This window comes from Peromyscus maniculatus, chromosome 15, assembly GCF_049852395.1.
Source record: "Peromyscus maniculatus bairdii isolate BWxNUB_F1_BW_parent chromosome 15, HU_Pman_BW_mat_3.1, whole genome shotgun sequence".
Classification (NCBI taxonomy): Eukaryota; Metazoa; Chordata; class Mammalia; order Rodentia; family Cricetidae; genus Peromyscus; species Peromyscus maniculatus.
This window is the reverse complement of record NC_134866.1, coordinates 79,229,499-79,248,102: the sequence shown is the minus strand read 5'-3', so window position 1 is coordinate 79,248,102 and position 18,604 is coordinate 79,229,499. Positions and strand designations below refer to the sequence as shown.

Here is an 18,604-nt window from a genome sequence, read left to right as displayed (position 1 = left end):
TCACTCTCATGGATAGTTCATCCACCCTGTTCCTGAGGCATGCCTTTGTTGTTTTAGAACCTACTTGGTCAAGAATCAATGTAGGCTGAAGACTAGCACATCTCTAGGAATTCTCTGGAATTTCAGCACCCAAATGAATCTACTGAGACATCCAGTCTTGTGAACTGAACAGTTACCAGATTCTTTGTTTTTCCATTGGAAGACAGCCATTTTTTGATTACACCGACAAAACTTGTAAGTCACTTTAATAAATCCCGTGTGTGTGTGTGTGTGTGTGTGTGTGTGTGTGTCTGTGTGTGTGTGTCTGTGTGTGTGTGTGTGTGTGAATTCATTCTATCAGTTCTATTCCTTTGAGGAATCCTTACTAACTTAAGGCCAGTCAGGTCTACAGTGTGAGACACTGTCTAAAAAACAAACAAGAGTTAAATATATATAAAATCTGAAGCCAAGTGTGGTGGTACACACTATAATGTCAGCTACTCAGAAAGCTGATGCAGAAGGATACCAATTTCAAGGTCTTTTTGGGGTGCAAGACAATTTCAAAGCCAGCCTGAGCAACCATCTAAGAAATAAATAAATAAAAGGCTGGGGGACGTTTCTCAGTGGGGGAGTACTTTTCTAGCATATTCAAGATCCTGAGTTCTGTAGGGAAAAAGGGCTGGCTAAAGAAACCCACTCTGACCCTGGAGCCCAGAACTAGGGAAAGGTGGCTCAGATCAGGGCAGAAAAAGACACAGTTTGGCTCAGTCAGATCAGAGCCATCTCGCCCCTGGCCAACTGACTTGTGAAACCAACCAATCACAAATCAGGACAGTAGAACCCTGGACCCCAAGTTAACCTCTGGTTGAGTCCACCCCAAGACATCCTATGTAAACCACCCTGCCTGATCAATTAGAAAAAGAGGTGTTCTCTCTACCCTGATAGAGGCAGCTATTTTCCTGGGCTCATCCTTCCCAAAAAATCTTTCTTAAAAGAGTTTTGGGTGAGACCTTTATTCACTGGCATAGAGAAGACCCTTGATGAGACGTCCCTCAGTGGACAAATCAAGGAGGAGCTGAAAGAGCTGAAAAAGTAACATTTTTCTCCTGAGCCGGAGGAGATTGCTACATTTTTGCAATTTCTTACACAAGAGAAGCAGAGCTCTGCTAGGAAGCCCCCTTAAGTGGGGGCTAAGCAAAACTCAGTGGTAGTGGCTCTCCAAGAGAGGATCAGGATTGGTATATCCTGTGGGGAGACCATCCCCCATCACACCAGGTATACCCTGACTTTCCCAAACAGTCAGGATAACCCTTCACTGCTGAAGCAGTTCCAGGCCTGATTTTCTGAAAAGTCAGAAAAACTTGCCCTCCAGGGTTGGGCTGCTTCTTTGCAGCTCCAGCCGTCAGAGCTGTGCTAAATAGCTCTAGGTGCCTGGGACACCTCCAGAGCAGAAATGCTCTGAGAAGCTCCAGCTGTCAGAGCTGTCCTAAGCAGCTCCAGGTGTCTGGGACACCTTAAGGGCAGAGCTTCTCTGAGCAGCTCGAGGTATCTGGGATACCTTGCCCTCCAGGGTTGGGGTGTCTCTTTGCAGCTCCAACCACCAGAGCTGTCCTAAACAGCTCAAGGTGTTGCCTGACTCCCCCAGGTAGTCAGAACACCTTTCCCCAGAGTTGCAAAATTCACATGTTGGTGCTAAAACTTGGGACCCAACCCACAGAGTTGCAACAAATTTACTTACAGGGTCAATCTCATTTAAAGAATAAAATCACACACACACACACATACACACAATTAAAAAGCTGGAAAGAAATCCAGAAATTAATAAATCCTTAAAAATATGTGAGAAACAAGTAAGATGATAAATGACCAATTAAATTCCCATCTAGAAGAAGATGGAGATACCAGAGAGAGCTGGGGAAACTACCAGCTTCAAAGGAAAAATGTGATGATATTTGGATTGTGCTCTAACAAATAAAGCTTGCCTGGAGATCAGAGGGCAGAGCTAGCCACTAGTTAACCACAGAGGCCAGGCAGTGGTGGCACACAACCTTAATCCAAGCACATGGCAGGAGGAAACAGGAAGTGATATGGCTAGACAGAGAGAGGAATATAAGGTGGGCAGAGACAGGAGCTTGGCCCTTTTCGGCTGAGGAGTTGCCGAGGTAAGAGGTGTCTGTGGCTGGCTGCTCTTTGTCTCTGATCTTTCAGCATTTACCTCATATCTGGCTCCTGGTTTTTTATTATTAAGACCAATTAGATTCGTGTTACAGAAATGTCTTACAGTAGCACACAACATTAACTATATCCTAAAGTATTCAAATAAAATCCCTCCCACTGTTATCCCCTGAGGTCGTGACTCACCTGCTGAAGCAGTAACTTCAAGCATCCACTGGTCACTTCCCTGATTGTGGGATTTGATTTTTAGTGCCTCAGATATTTTCTCACTGTTCCCATTAAAGGTCTACCACCAGATCCTGTGTCAGAAAACAAAAGAAAATACAAACAAGAAAGAAAGAAGAGGCTGGACCAACGAGATGTCTCAGTGCATCAAGGTACCTGCCACCAACACAGTGCCCTCGGTGGATCCCTGGAACCACATGGTGGAAATTGAATTGGAAAGAACCAATTCCCACAAGTTGTCCTTTAATCTCTATCTGTGTATGACCTGGCACGTGGAGTGACTACTGTTATGTCAGCCGGATACAGGCTAGAGTCATCAGAGAGGAAGGAGCCTCAGTTGAGGAAATGCCTCCATGAGATCCAGCTGGAAGGCCTTATCTCAATTAGTGATCAATGGGGAAGGGCCCAGCCCACTGTGGGTGGTTCCCTTCCTGGGCTGGTGGTCCTGGGTTCTATAAGAAAGCAGGCTGAGCAAGCCATGGGGAGCAAGGCAGTAAGCAGCACCAATCCATGGTCTCTGCATCAGCTCCTGCCTCCAGGTTCCTGCCCTGTTTAAGTTCCTGCCTTCAGTACTTTTTTTTTTTTTCCAGAAGTTATTTTTAATGTGTATGCTAAATAAATAAGATTTAAGCAGATGATAAGACTATCAGATATTTATCTAAGTAAAATGTACAGAGGTACATTAGCAATTCAAATTCTAAAATCAACCACCTTCATAGAAAAAAAAACCTTGATTAAAAATTTTCCTCTGCCCCAAACAGGAATAAGTACTAGCAGACTTCTGAGGAGTTAGGTCAAGACAACAGACACGAATATAACTCAAGACATAAGATTGGCAGGGCAAACCATTCCCTTAATGTGGTAGATTTGTAATGGACTTGGAGGAATGACCAAAACCAAGCACAACTTCCTATCAGGCATACAAACCAAAAACCTGTCCCTCTTTTAAATAAATCTAGCCAACAGTTTTTTTTTTAAAAGTTAATTATAACCTTTGCTTCAAGAAATCACAATGAAGTTTAAATGCTTCAGTAATAAAGAAAAACAAAACAGCTCTACGTGCAAGTATGAAAATCCAAATTCTTCCAGCCAGCAGTGAGACTGCTTCAGAGAAAAGCTGCTTAACAAGCATCCTTAGCTACACACTAGCACACAATTACCCTGCAAACCATCCCACCAACTGCTAACTTTATAAACACTGATGCCAAGTAAGACATTTGTCATTTACAAGTCTACAGGCTTACTCGTTGGTAGGAGTTGAGTCTTTCCAATAGGATTTTTGGGAGAACCCTTGTACCAGACCCTTTCTTTTTCTGATGGTTTCCTAAGAACTCTGTTTTTTATTCCGGGAGGAAAGGCTGTATTATTATTTACAGCAAATTTTAATCTATCATGATTAGTGAGATCATCCAAGGGAAACTTAATTTGGCCATCAGATTTGCTCTCCTGTTTACAAAATCTAGTAGTTCCAAGAGAAGCATGCACAGGATCTGGATGTCTCTTAACTTTTGAGAAAGATTTAGAAGTTAATTCAACGCTTGATTTTGAAACTGCATCATTTGACTTATCACATGACGTAGACTTCTGTGCTTCGGGACCTAATTTAGCACATGAAACAGAGGAATCTTTCGATGTACTTTCTACACATGAGGGAAGAGCACCATCACAGCTCACTGATTTTACCAGAGGAGAAGCTGCATCACCAAAGAATGCCAACTTCTGCCTCACAGGCTGCCTGCCATACTCCAACAAAGAATTAATTCTTCTGACAGACTGACGGACAGGAGTACGCTGAAATTTCAGAGGTGACTTCACTTTCGTTCTGTTTGCTTCATTTAGAGAAAGTTTATTAAACCACTGTATGTGATCAGAAACCTTGCCATGCTCCGTCATTTGTAAACCTCCAGGAACCGCATTATCGCATTTTCCCACTGGTGACTGCTGCTTAGCCAGTCTCTGGGGCTGAGGTTTTGAAGGGACTAGCACACTGCATGCACTCTGCTCTAAAGAAGAGTGAGCCTCATCTTCCCCAGCGGCTTCACACGCCATGGAGTTCTGCTCCACCACGGCCTCATTCCCCGCTGGCTGAGCATTTAGTTGGTTCCTTGGGGACTGTGGTCCCTTCGTTTGCTCCTGACTGGGGAATTCTTGCAGGATCAAGTCAGCTTTTGGCACTTCTGACTGGATGTCTTCTTCATGTCCCCCCTTCATCTGAGGTGAGTAAGATTCTACGCTTGCTTCTCTGCCCAATGTTGGACTTGGACACGATGAGGAATCTCTTTCTGGAACACAGTCCCCATCTTCCCCAATGCAGTCCCCATCATCTCCCTTTGGTTCTCTCACAGTCGCATCGCTGGCTTCACTTTCTTCCCCTGTGTCTGTGACTGAGGACTGCCCACGATGTATCAGTGTATGAAGATCACTCCCAGCCTCGGAAAACGCTTTCTGAATCTTTAGCAAGGTCTCGGAGGTCAGGTTACTTTCATCTCCACTAAGGGAACTCCCCAGCACACTGCTGTCAGGTTGACTGTGCAAGGTGGAAGGTCTGAGTTCACAGGACACAAGTGGTGAGTTGTCAACAGTATTGTCGGGCTCCAAAGAAAAGCTCTTCACCTCAAGATTGCTCATTACTGGAGAAGCTCCGCTTGCACCCATGTCTTGAAAACTTGAATTGCTGGGTTCTGTCCAAGACATCCTGGAACCTGCTCCATCCAGTCCATCTGGAGTTAGTAAGTGTTCCTCAGATTTCCTCGTCTTTTCTGCATCGAGTCTCTGTTTTTTCCCAGGCTAAATTTCAGGCGAAGAGATCTTCGGACCTTTTCTTTACGACTGACTTTAGGAGAGAAACAGCCTGCTTTTCCTGACTCTACCCTGTAAACTTTTTTGCTCCCAATTCTTTTACTTCGCCTTAGGTCTGTACTGATCAAGTGGTTTCCACTCATGGCGATGGGAGAGAGTGAACTCTGCGACGACCCGTCTGGGCTCGTATCAAAGTGAACTGATACTGGTGTAGAATTGCTGCTGAAGAGATGACTTGGCAACAGCTCAAAGTTCAAGTTGTGTTTGATGGACTTCCTTTTCTTACTTGAGAAGGCATGAGAAGACTCTCCTGGCAGTTTTCGCTTAACACTTGGTGTGAGAATCAATGGTGATACAGAGGCCTGGGCAGCTCTATCTTGTTGAGGTGTAACAGAAGGTGTTCTGCTAGATTTAAGTCTATTTAGTGCTCCATTAACAAAATCTCCAACACTTTGTCTTCTTTTTCTCTTACATTCACCAGGAGTTTCATATTCTCCTTCTTCAAAGCCTTCCAGGGATGGAGTAGTACAGAGACCATCAATACCTAACATGGCTGGTATCTTTTCCAGAATAAAATCTGGCACACGTCCAATATCTGATGCACAATCAATAAGAGTCTGTACTACTGCTGCCTGCAATCGTAGCTTTTTCTCCGTGTTAGCAGACATCTTCTCATGGCCTTCACTTGTCTGAAGAAGATTCGGTGCAAATATTACTGCAAGATTGCTGCTGTCCATTTTATTCTCACTCGCCCTAAGAGAAACATTCTTGAGAAAGTTAAAGAAGTATCTTAATATATCAGCTGTAGGATTGGCCACCAGACAGGACAGCAACAATGTAGCTTGATTCTTCTCCTCTGCCCCTAACTGTTGTGCTTTGAACAGAGCTTCATGCAGATCAGCCGGGAGCACAGGCTCTGGCAGTTCCCGGAAGAACTGCTTAAGCAGACCTGCAACATCACAGGGAAGTGCAGAAGACAGGCAGGCTTCACCATGGTCCAGTTTACTCTTTAGTGCCTTTAGACGGATAACAGATCCTGACTTCCTAAAAAGCCCTTCTGTATGAATATGCTCTTCCAAAGATGTGCATGCATCAACAAGAAAGCTTGGAATGTGTCCATATTCTGGAACAACTGAATGAGGCAATGAATTAAAAGGAACTCCAAATATCTTACCCCTTATTTCCGTAGCTGCAGTTTCGTGTCTCCTGCGATCACACTGGCCGCGGCCACCCTTGACTTTAATGCCATAGACAGCCCGAAGCTGCTGCAGCAGGGCCAATCTGACCAACCTCTGATCCCACATCCCGAACACGTCTCCCACTCGCCGAGGCCGACCCCGGGTCCTGACTTTCGTTTGCCACCAAGTCTTCCAATTTCCAAACACCTTCAGGCTTGAGCTCGGCTCCGCTGCCTTCCGGCCCCAGGCCCCGGCCACTTCCACCGCTTTCCTTCGATCCTCTATCCACTTCCACAGACCTTCTTCTCTCCGGCCACACTTCACTCGTTTCACTTCCACCGACCTTCTTTCCGGGTCACTCGGCCCTGTCAGCTACTTACACACACCTCCCTTTCTCCTTCGACTCTTCCGTTTCCTGGGACCCACGCCTGCTGCTGGTTGCTCACGCTTCCGGACACTTCCACCTGTCCTCTTCCACGCAGGATGGATGGCCTTGACTGCTCAGATCTTTGAGATGGAACCGCAACCTTAACCCCGTCCCTCCAGCCGGGCCAGCCGGCTGCTCGGGGATCCCCCCGCTCCAGTCCCGGTCCCTGCCCGGGCTGGTCCCTGCCGTCACCCCGTCTCACACGCTGCCTCTCCCTTAGCCCATCAGCCTGCCTGCGGCCCCCCGCCCGCTAACGCTCAGTGGCTCGGTTCATGCCTCCGCCCCACCTTCCCGGCACACATCAGCACCGCGGCGACCGCACCTCGCACCTCGGCAGCCCCAGCGCAGCTTGCCTTCAGTACTTTTGATGATGAACTGTTACGTGGAACTATGAGAGAAATAAACCCTTTCCTCCCCAAGTTGCTTTGGTCATGGTTCCATCGGAGCAGTAGTAACCATAGCTAAGACATGTGTATACACACACACACACACACACACACACACACACACACACACACACACACGAGAGAGAGAGAGAGAGAGAGAGAGAGAGAGAGAGAGAGAGAGAGAGAGAGAGAGAGAGAGAGAGAGAGATTTATAAGCATTTTTCAGGAAAGAAACAAGATGACAGGAGGAGAGTGTGGGAGGCGGGTATTCACATACAGATGTTAGTGGAGGAGAGTATGAAGGCAGATATTCACATACAGATGTTAGTGGAGGAGAGTGTGGGAGGGAAGTGCTTACATGCAGATGTTAGTAGAGGACTCTGTATCCTGGCTTATGCTGTGCTCTGAATGTGAAAAGTCTCCTACAAGCAGCTCTTGTATCTGAGCATTTGGCTTCCAGCTGGGGTGCCATTGGTAAGATGTTGGAATCTTTAAGAGGTGGAGCCTGGGGGAGGAAGTGGGTCACTGGGGACAGGCTTGAGACTTTATAGCCTGGTGCCACTTCCTGTCATTTTCTCTGCGTCCTTGCTGCTGAAGCACTGTGACCGGCTGACTTCCTGCTCCTGACACCAGGTCTCCTGTGCCCCGGTGGAAATATATCTTCAAACTGTAAGTCAGAATAAACCTTGTTTTCTGTGATCTGCTTTTTCAGAAAAGTCACTACAGGCTGTTCTAGTGAAAATGAAAGCAACTAAGCAAAGCCTTAGGCTGCCAAGTCATGGCCAGTTCCTTCTTTACAGGGAGGGAGCAGGATGCTAGAGTGGGGCGATTGTGTCCATTGATAAGAACATGACCTTTGTCTCATGATCACTAAGGAGACCGTAGTGGGGGACTATCCAGAGACAACTGTAAAAATACCTAGAAAAAAATAAGAAAAAATAACTAAAAACTAAGAGTTGAGTAGCCCGAGGATTGAGAGAACTCCAGGGGGACCGTTGCTGGGGTGGATTTTACACATTAGTGAGAAGAACTCTTTATGGTGCACTAGGTGTTGTCAGATGTGTAACTGCTCCAAGGGAAACCTCTGCTGGTGTCAGATGAAAGAGCATGCTTCATTGAAAGACCTGTTTTAGTTAGGAAAGCACATGCCTGCTCTCCAGAACTTCAAAGGCAGAAACAGGAATCGCTGTCATCAGAACTGGGCTGTGGGCAGTCTGTGGGGTATTTCCTTGGTGTTAATCGATGTGGGAGGGTCCAGCCCACTGCGGGCAGTGGTGCCCTCAGGGCATGTGGTCCTGTGTTGTATAAGAAAATAAACCAGTTCCAGCAGAGGCAGGCGGATCTCTGATTCAAGGCCAGCGTGTCCTGGTCTAAAATGCAAGTTCCAGTGCATCCAGGGCTACACAGAGAAACCCTGTCTTGAAAAATGAACTAATAAATAAATAAATAAATAAACAAATATAATAATAAAAAAGGTAAGGAAAAGAAATTAAGCTAAGAAAACTATGGGAAGTTAAGCCAGTAAGCAACATTCTTCCACAGTCTCTGCTTCAGTGTTTACCTCCAATTTCCTGCATTTAGTTCCTGCCCTGATTTCCCTTGATGGTAAACCATGTTGTGGGATAGTTGTTTACACAGTATGAAGATATCAATGTGATTGGTTTGATAAAGAGCTGAGTGTCCAGTAGCTAGGCAGGAGAGAACAGGTGGATCTCCTGGGGAAAGAGAGGAACTTGGATGAATCTAGGCACTCTAGAAATGATAGCAAGACAGAGAGTCGGGCATACAGGATGGAAGAGAGGTAAATAGCCTCGTGGCAGAATGCAGATTAATAGAAACAGGATAATTGAAGTCCTAAGAGCTAGTTGGGAACAAGCCTAAGCTAAAGGCCAAGCTTTCATAATTAATAATAAGTCTCTGTGTCCTTACTGGGGAGCTGGCGGTCCGACAAGGACGTTCAGCTACAGAACCACCACTGTAAGCAGAAATAAACCCTTTCCTCCTATGTTGCTTTTGGTCAGGATGCTCATCACAACAAAATACAACTAACCAGAAGACCAATCATCTGCTTTCCTTGTCCTCTCAGAAAATGGCCACTCACGGGGAGGCCTCCGAGGAGCGGATTTCCGAGATTGATTATGAGTTTCTCCCTGAGCTCTCTGCTCTTCTCGGTGTGGATGCAGTCCAGCTCGCAAAGAGTCAAGAAGAAGAAGAGCATCAGGAACGACTGAAAATGAAGACAGGTTTTAACTCGCACATGCGCAGTGAGGCCAAGAGATTAAAGACTTTCGTGACCTATGACACGTTCAGATCATGGACGCCACAGGACATGGCAGCCTCTGGGTTTTACTTTACCGGGGTGAAACTTGGGGTTCAGTGCTTCTGCTGCAGCCTAATCCTCTTTGGTACCAGCCTAAGGAAAACTCCCATAGAAAGCCACAGGAGATTCCGTCCAGGATGCGAGTTCCTTTTGGGCAAAGACATCGGTAACATCGGCAAGTATGACATCAGGGTGAAGAGTCCTGAGAAGCTGAGAGGTGGCAAAGCAAGGTACCAAGAAGAGGAGGCCAGACTGGAGTCCTTTGAGAACTGGCCGTTTTATGCCCATGGGACATCGCCCCGTGTGCTCTCAGCAGCTGGCTTTGTCTTTACAGGTAACTGGATTCTATCTTCTGAGGTGTTTCTGTAAAACATAAAGTTAAGTTTCATGTTTTTATTTGTGATATTTGTAAATTTTTAACTGTTGCATTAGCTATAAGTATTTCATTAAAATTTAACAACTAGTATAGCATTATTAGCTTACCCCATATGTATAAAATAAAAGGTTACCTTTCTTTAAATGTGGACATTAGAAAATATTACTATTCATAATAGCAAGAACCTGGAAACAACCTATATGCCCCTCAACTGAAGAATGGATGAAGAAAATGTGGCACATATACACGATGGAATACTACTCAGCAGAGAAAAACAATATCAAGAAATTTGCAGTCAAATGGATTGAACTAGAAAATATCCTGAGTGAGGTAACCCAGACTCAGAAGAACAAACATAGTATGTACTCACTCATAAGTGGATACTAGATGTGAAGGAAGGGATGCCCAGGCTGCAACCCACAGCTCCAGAGAGGCTAGCTAACAGGGAAAGACCCTAGGAGGGACACATGGATGACCCAGTGAAGGAGAAGTAGATGAGATCTACATGAGCGGACTGGGGGTGTGTGTAGGGGGTGGTGGCAGAGGGCGAGGAATGGGGAATGAGAACATAGGGAAATGGGAGGGTCAAGGTAGAACAGGGACAGAGTGGGAGGGCAGGGAGGGAGAAACCATGATAGATGAGGACATCAGGGGAAAAGGAAGAGGCAGGGTGCTGGGGAGGTTTTCAGGAACCCATAAGGATGACACCACCTTGGACTGCTGGCAGTAGTCCAGAGAGTACCTGGACTGGTCTACTCTGGTGACCAGTCTAGCGAATACCCTAACTGTCATCATAGAGTCTTTGTCTAGTGACTGATGGAGGCAGATGCAGAGATCCACAGCCAGGCACCAGGCTGAGCTCTGGGAATCCAATCAATGAGAGAGAGGAGGGATTCTGCAGGTGGGTGATGTCGAGATCATGATGGGAGGATGTGCAGAGATGATGGACCACACTAATGGAAGCCCATGAACTGTGGACTGGTGGCTGTGGAGCCCCCATGGGACTGGACTAAACATTATTATCTGCATTTTACATTCAAGATTCTAAGAGGGTTAGTGCTTCATTTCAGAGTTGGAAGTCAGGCAGCCTGCATGTGCGAGCATACCTCAATCCACCTCTATCTGGAGCCTTCTGGATATGGAAGACGGTTGTTTGGCTCAAACTATTTGGGGGGCACCCAGGCAGGGGGATCAGGATCCATCTCTGGTGCACGGGCAGGCTTTGGGGAATCTGGTGACTGTGGTGTGACACCTTGCACAGCCTTGGTGCAGTGGGAAGGGGCTTGGATCTGCCTAGGCTCAGTTTGCTGAGCTCTTCTGATTCCCCATGGGATACTTTGATTTGGGGGATGTGGTGATGTGGGGTGGCTTGGGAGGGAGGGCTGGGAGATGGGAGGAGGCAGGAGGTGGGATCTGTGGGTGCTATGTAGAGTGAGTAGAAAATTTGTTAATAAAGAAAAATGAAAGGAGGAAGAAAGAGAGAGAGAGAGAGAAAGAAAAGAAGGAAGAAAATATTGCTGTGGCCTGAGGGTATAGCTCAATGCTAGACTGCTTAGCTAGCATGTGCAGGGCCCTGGGATATGCCTATGAAAGAAGACCATGGCTAGAGGGTGGAGGTTCAATACTCAGAAGGGGGTCATTTATGGCAGTTGGTCTCTGGATATAAATTCAGCCAGAGAGGTCATAAGTAGTCCATTTTGGTTTGGTACAATATGGTTACCTCCAAGACACATCTGGTGCATTGCTGGCCAGTCAAAATGTTTTTCTGCATCTGCAGGTAAAAGGGACACTGTGCAGTGTTTCTCCTGTGGTGGATGCTTGGGAAACTGGGAAGAAGGAGACGATCCTTGGAAGGAGCATGCCAAGTGGTTCCCCAAGTAAGTGAATAGATATTTTAGGATTAAAGATCGCAATTTTTAAAAAGGCAAAATAAAACTAGAGATAAAAGAGCCACATTGTTGGAGTATTCCTTTGAGTTCTTCTTTCTCTTATTCAGTATAGGATCACCCAGAATTTTTCAAGCGAGGAAGAGCTGGTCACAATGATAAGTTTGAATTACCTGAACTTATAGGCAGATCTCTGTGAGTTTGAGGCCAGCCTGGTCTACAGAGTGAGTACCAGGAGAGTCAGGGCTGTTACACAGCAAAACTTTGTCTCAAAATCAATCAATCAATAAATAAATAAAAATAAAAGGTTATTTTACTTTTATTTTAAAACATATTTTTGGTTTGGTGTGTGTGTGTGTGTGTGTGTGTGTGTGTGTGTGTGTGTGTGTGTAGTATAAATGAATGTGCTACAGGATGACCTCCAATGTCTTCCCTATTACTTTATACCTATCTTGAGACTGGATAAGTGAACCAGAACTCATAGACTGGCTAGACTATCTGGCTAGTGATCCCCTAGGACCTGCCTGCCTCTGCTATCCCAGGGTAGGGTTAAAGACATGTGTGACCATACCCCACCTTGATATGCACGTACCAAGGATTCAGACTCTAGATCCCCATGCTTGTGCTGAGGCGTTTTGCCTACTAACCCATCTTCCTATTATCCCCAATACTAAGGTAATGTCTTGTCAAGCAGCGCGTCCCAGATTTACCTTAACTAATAAATGCGTTAATCTACACAGGGGTGGAATTGCTGTATAAATGAAAGAAAATAAGAATGTTTAAAGCATTACAAGCAGTTTCACATACTGCAGAATATGCACTAATTGAAAATGCTTGCTGGATGCAGGGGCACATACCTGTAATCCCTGCACTAGGAAGGTGGAGACTGGAGAATCAGGAATTCAAAGCTACCCTCTGCTAAAAGATGAGAGGAGCAGATACATAGTTTGCCCACATCCCAGTGCCACAACACACACACACAAATGTTTGTTTCCAAGATTTAAGATTTTGTTATTGCAGTGGGCATGGTCTTTAGATCCCTGCTTAGAAAATGTATATGATAATTATATTTAGTGATCTGATTAGTACTGGTTTTGTAATTCTGCCAAATAAAGATTTATTCCTCTCACTGGTTTTCAAACTTTCATTATGGAATAGCTCATAAAAATAAAAGGAATAGCATAATAAACACTTGTCAGCACCTGGTCAGTAAATATTTCATCTATCTCCTGACACTGTTTTCCATGGAATAACAATAACCAGGTTAATTCAAAGTGAATTCCAGGGACCTCACAATACCGTTGCTATTACAGCAATAAGAGTTTAAAAACAAGCTGAACCACAGCATCATTATGTCTCCTAGAGAAAGATGGCATCGCTGCCTAATGTCAAATTCCTCGGTCGATGCTAGGTCACCCACAAACCAAGTAAGCAAGTATTTACAAGGACCTTGCACATAGGCAGCCATGCTCACAAAAATTAAAGGCTTTGTCTAGGATAATGTTTAAATGGAAACATAAATATGCACAATTCATGTAGGGCGAGCAGCCTTAAGATGCTTAAACTATATAACTACCTGTTAGAAAATGTACAGGAAAAGTTATCAAACAATATAAATCAAGTAGATATATATTGTTTCATTGTATATTGGGCCTGGGTTTGCTGAGCAGTGAGGTGGTGAGAAAATTTCGCATTGTACTTTCTTCACTTAAATTATTTGCAAGAGAATTCTAAAAGAAAGTAAGAGAAGAGGAGGTTAGGAGGAAGAAGGAATGAAGAGGAAAGGAAAAAGAGGTGAAGACAGAGTGGACAGAGGGAGAACAGTTTCCTGAAAACCAGCGGTGTGGTTATGGGGATGATGGGGCCATGATGAGCAGATCCTAGAATGCCACTGTGGCTCCTTGGGAGGTGGCAGTGTGCCCTGCAGATGGACCTGCCTCGCTCCGGCCTCAGCCAGAACCCACACTGCTGCTCCTGGGCTCCTAAACCGTCTCCACCGTGTCTGCTTGTCCTCAGAGCCTCTGTTTAGTGTTGCTGGCTGTACTCTGGACCACCGCATGCCATATCGTTCCCAAGTAATCATGTGATCAGCCCTAACGGGGGCTGCGCATCTGCCTCCAGTGGCCCTCTGTCCCTTCTCTGACACAGAGCAGAGGGAACAGACCCACACAAGGAGAGGAGCCAGTTCAGGGACTGACCCCACAGCTTGAAGGAGTGAGGCCTGCTCACACAAGAAGCTCCAGATAGAGGTGGACTGAGGTGTGCTTGCACATGCAGGCGGCCTGACTTCAAGCTCTGAAATGAAGCCCTGACCCTCTTAGAATCTTGAATGTAAAATGCAGATAACAATGTATAGCTTGTAGGTCTTGCAAAACCTGTCATGCATTACATGCAATGACTGATATACCTTCCATCCGTTTGTCAGCATGAGCACAGGGCTGGCATCAGAACTCAGGCTCCAGATTTCTTGTTGTTTTATTTATCCTTAGTTTCTTAGACTTCAGTTTTAAACCCTGGCTTGGTCACTGCTTTTATGAAATATTGACAAAATATCCGAATATCTTCTTATACTTTTAAAAAACTGAATAATAAATGTAAGCTGATTTAAGTGTAATTTTGAGTTTTGAAACATGGACTTGCTATGTATCTTAGACTGGCATCAAACTTACAATCCGCGTTTCTCTGACTCCCATGTTCTGGGATTGCGGTTTTTATCATCATGTCTAGCAACTGCAATAGTTTTTAGAACACCATTTGAGAAAGTAATGTCGAGGTGGGAACATGCCTGTAATTCCGGACCTTGTGAGGTGGAGGCAAGAGGATCAGGAACTCAAGCTTTTTATTTTTGCTATCCAGAAAGCCTAAAGCGAGCCTATGTTGAGATCCTATCTCAAAAGAAAAAAAGTACTGAAACATTTTAAAAGCAAGTTGACTTATTACAATATTTTTCAAAGGACCAATAACCTCAGTTCTCTGTAGTCCACCCCAGGTGCTGTGTGCTACGTGGATTACATTCAGACATAGAGCAATGCATAGAAATATGTGAAAAATGGAGCCAATCCCTGGCTGCCACAGACGTTTAATGGAACCCTTGAGACCTTTTTGGGTCATGTGATGGAGTTCTTCTTCTCATGCGATTAAGATTAGATGGGAACAGGGCATTTCATCATCCCCATTGACCAGTCCACTCCTTACCACACCATGAGAAAGAAACGGCAGTGTCAGTTAGAGGAACTTTGTTTAATCTTAAAAGTAGCTTCATTTTTATGGGAAAGGAATGCCCTTCAGGAAGATGTTCAATACGTTATAAAAAATCAAAATTAATAGATTAATATCTGTTACTTTAAACCTTATGATGATCTTTTTGTTTAGCGGGTGGAATATGGTAAACTAATTTTCCTGTTTCTCTCTACTGTCACCGGCTGATCTGACCAGGGGAACTAGGCTCCAGTAGTTCAACAGGTTTTATCAAATGCTCATTGTGATTGAAACATCATCCCCTCAGAACGGCACCGGAGTCCCCCCTCTGTTTACTGTGGGGCCGTCTCTTCATGGCTTGTCTTGCACATTTGGTTTAATGAGATGACAGCAGAGCGCGGTGGTGTGTGCGTACAGCTGAAGCTGCTCCTGAGGCTGAGGCAGAAGATTGCTCTAGGCCAGGAGTTTATCATTAGCCTGGGCAACACAGGGGCACCTCATTATAAAGTCAAAATAAAAGCCATCTGAAGAGCCAGTTTTAATAACCACAGGTGTTGTCACTAATATTAACAAACAATGGTAATTCTCATGAGTAAGGTTTGGAGTGAATTTTTTAACACAATACAGTTTGGTTATGTCTCCCCCTCTAGTTCCTCCCAGATCTTCTCCACTTTGCTACTCAGTCAATTTCAACACACACACACACACACACACACACACACACACACACACACACACACACGAAAACCAAAACACTTAAAAAACTTACAAGACAAAAACCAAAACAAACAAAAACCCAAAACGAAACAAATGCCCACAGAAATAATATGGAGTTCATTTTGTGTTGGCCAACTGTTCCTGGGCCTGGGGCCTGTCCTGGAGTGTGGCTGCTACACCAGTGACACTCCATTGGAGAAGACTGATTTTCCCGTTATCGGCAGGTATCGATTGCAAATAGCTTCTTGGTGAAGGGTGAGACCCTGTGTCTACCTCCCCCTCTAAGTCCTGGGCCACCATCTGGTTTGGACCTGGGCAGGACTTGTGCCTGCTATTGGGGGCAAGTTGGTTTTTGTTTTGTTTTTGCTTTTGACAGTTTCACTGATGTATAAAGTCCAGTAGTTCAATAGGTTTTATCAAATGCTCATTGTGATTTAGAACATCTCTATTTATTGGGGTATATTTTAATTATAGGTGTGAATTTCTTCAAAGTAAGAAATCCTCAGAGGAAATTGCCCAGTATATTAAAAGCTACGAGGGATTTGTCCATGTAACGGTAATTCACAACAGCAAACACTTGACAACAGTGTGTGTTCATTACCTAGTAATATCTGAATCCTCAGGGTGAGGATTTTTATTTTCCATGAATCCATTCTCCCGCCTCTCCTCTGCAGAGTGGAGACACAACAATCTTGTGGTCTTGCTCAGCTGGACCCATGTGGTTTTTTAAGCTGGCTTTGGGTGGCTTCCGCTGCCTCCTCATCTTCCCTCTGACTGAGGCCACTGCCCTGGCTTCCTGCTGCCTCCCTCTGGATGCCTGACTCAGTCTTCTGTCCTAGTTCCTGGTGACAGCAGGGCCCTCAGAGCTGGCTCCTGCCCCTGGCTGTCTAGGCTCTAAAGTAGTAAGGACTTCCTAGTGGCAAGAGGTGGGAAACTTAGCCCAAACAGAAGCCAAGGGGGGATGTCATGGCTGACTGGCTCAGAAGCAGCATCTGCACCGAGCACAGACTGGGTGCAGTTTTCTCGGAGGGAGAGTTGCTCAATCAGAAAGGTCCTTCTGAGGTGAGCTTCCTTCCCGTGGCTCAGTTCCTCATGAGTCAAAAAGCATCTGTGTGTGACTGCAGTTCTGTGGCTGAGCTGAGTGTCCCCTAAGAGTGACCCTGAGAAAATTCCCATTTGCCACAGGTAAACATTCACTGATGTTTTGTACTGTATAAAAACTCCCAACATCGATAGGAATCAACTCAAAACTAAAGGACAGAATTGTGAACATTTCTGCTGCTCTAAGGAAACTTGGCTTTAGTGGGGGAAGTCCTTCACTTGCAGCTCACAGAGAGATGCGTATTTTAACCTGAATTTGTTTGCCTCAGGGAGAACATTTTGTGAATTCCTGGGTCAGAAGAGAATTACCTATGGTGTCAGGTAAAACCTCAGGCACATTCTAAATGCTTTGGTTCTTTTTCTTTGTCTCTTTCTTTTTCTTTTCCTTTCTTTCTTTTTCTTTCTTTTTTTTTTTTGGTGCACTCTCAGTTTTTTAGCCTTCTCATTTTTCTTCTTTTAAATATTTTTAAATGTGATTTATGCTTTTATGGAATGACTCAGTTTTAAAATTTTTTGTATTGATCAATTGTGTGTGAGGGGGAATGTTAACCATATGTTCGTGTAGAATAACTTGTTTATTTATTTTCATGTTAGAATGTTTTCTGGTGTATTTGTATGTGTGTAGGCACCCTGGAGTGTGGTTGTGAGGACTACTTTTGGGATTTGGTTCTCTCCTTCTGTTAGTGCAAATACATAAGTCTTTCCTTGCAGGGTTGTCTGCAACCATCAACACCCACCAAATGATCCAGGTGAGGTGTTGTGGAATATTAGTTGAAGATGTGTTACACTCAGTTATGCTGTGGACTGTTTGTTTAATGATGCAAAGATGTGTTGCATTCTTTTATGTTGCGTTTGTTTAACTCTGTGAAGCTGTGTTACTTTGCCTGTCTAAAACGCCTGATTGGCCTACTAAAGAGCTGAATGGCCAATAGCTAGGCAGGGGAGGGTTAGGTGGGGCTGGTGGGCAGAGAGAATAGACAGAAGGAGAAATCTAGGCTGGAGAGAGGAGTGAGAAAAGGAGAATGAGAGGAGAATACCAGGAGCCCGCCACACAGCCACCCAGTCACCCAGCCACACAGCCACCCAGCCACCCAGCCACCCAGCCACCCAGTCACCCAGCCACACAGCCACACAGCCACACAGTCACCCAGTCACCCAGTCACCCAGCCACACAGCCACCCAGTCATCCAGTCACATAGCCACACAGCCACACAGCCACACAGCCACACAGCCACACAGCCACACACAGAGTAAGAAGTAAAGAAAGATATATAGAATAAAGAAAGGTGAAAAGCCCAAAGGCAAAATGTAGTTAAGGAGAAATGGGATAATTTAAGTTAGAAAAGCTGGCTAGAAACAAGCCAAGCTAAGACCAAGCATTCATAAGTAAGAATAAGTCTCCATGTATTTATTTAGGAGCTGGGTGGCGGGTTCCTAAAAGAATAAAGAGTAAAAAAAAAAAAAACAAAAAAACAAAAAAACAAAATCCAACTACAGTGAGGTCAAGAATGATATTCAGGTCAGCACAACTTAACTCTTCCTGAGTCAAAACTTCTGGAGTCTGATGCCAAGTGATTCATTCTTTACACATTTAAACACTGTAAAACTTAGGGAAAAAAGTTTCCTCATGACAAGTATCACAACAAAGCTTTAGACGTGGCTACTCTTTTGCAGAGTACTTTTTTTTTTTTTTGTTGTTGTTTTTTGTTTTTCGAGACAGGGTTTCTCTGTGTAGCTTTGTGCCTGCCCTTGAACTCACTCTGTAGACCAGGATGGCCTCAAACTCACAGAGATCTGCCTGGCTCTGCCTCCTGAGTGCTGGGATTAAAGGCATGTG

The 18,604-nt window shown here is 44.9% G+C and overlaps 3 protein-coding genes across 9 annotated transcripts in view; 1 reads left to right on the top strand and 2 right to left on the bottom strand.

Moving 5' to 3' along the window:
- LOC102916214 (sperm motility kinase 2B-like) overlaps window positions 1–7,636 on the bottom strand; it is a 28,001-nt gene extending 20,365 nt beyond the window's left edge. For 2 of the 3 annotated variants that reach the window (XM_076552135.1, XM_076552137.1), the window contains exons 1-2: window positions 6,353–6,488; window positions 2,341–2,453 (exon numbers count right to left, since the gene is read on the bottom strand). The gene's annotated coding sequence lies outside the window, so the exon portion shown is untranslated. Of the gene's footprint in view, window positions 1–2,340; window positions 2,454–6,352; window positions 6,489–7,527 lie in introns of those variants that run through there. The other variant, XM_076552136.1, reaches the window with a different exon arrangement.
- LOC102912463 (rho GTPase-activating protein 11A) lies at window positions 2,956–6,482 on the bottom strand. Its single transcript, XM_076552133.1, is given in 2 exon segments — window positions 2,956–5,153; window positions 5,156–6,482. Coding segments are annotated over 2 exon segments (2,877 nt in total). The 3' UTR covers window positions 2,956–3,603.
- An 8-nt stretch (window positions 7,637–7,644) lies between the features above and the next one.
- LOC102921243 (baculoviral IAP repeat-containing protein 1a-like) overlaps window positions 7,645–18,604 on the top strand; it is a 47,994-nt gene continuing 37,034 nt past the window's right edge. For 2 of the 5 annotated variants that reach the window (XM_076552126.1, XM_076552124.1), the window contains exons 1-5: window positions 7,645–7,838; window positions 9,191–9,823; window positions 11,643–11,742; window positions 16,141–16,222; window positions 17,037–17,088. In XM_076552126.1, coding sequence (XP_076408241.1) covers window positions 9,259–9,823; window positions 11,643–11,742; window positions 16,141–16,222; window positions 17,037–17,088 — 799 coding nt within the window. In that variant the 5' untranslated portion in view covers window positions 7,645–7,838; window positions 9,191–9,258. Of the gene's footprint in view, window positions 7,839–9,190; window positions 9,824–11,642; window positions 11,743–16,140; window positions 16,223–17,036; window positions 17,089–18,604 lie in introns of those variants that run through there. The other 3 variants (XM_076552125.1, XM_076552127.1, XM_076552128.1) reach the window with 3 other exon arrangements.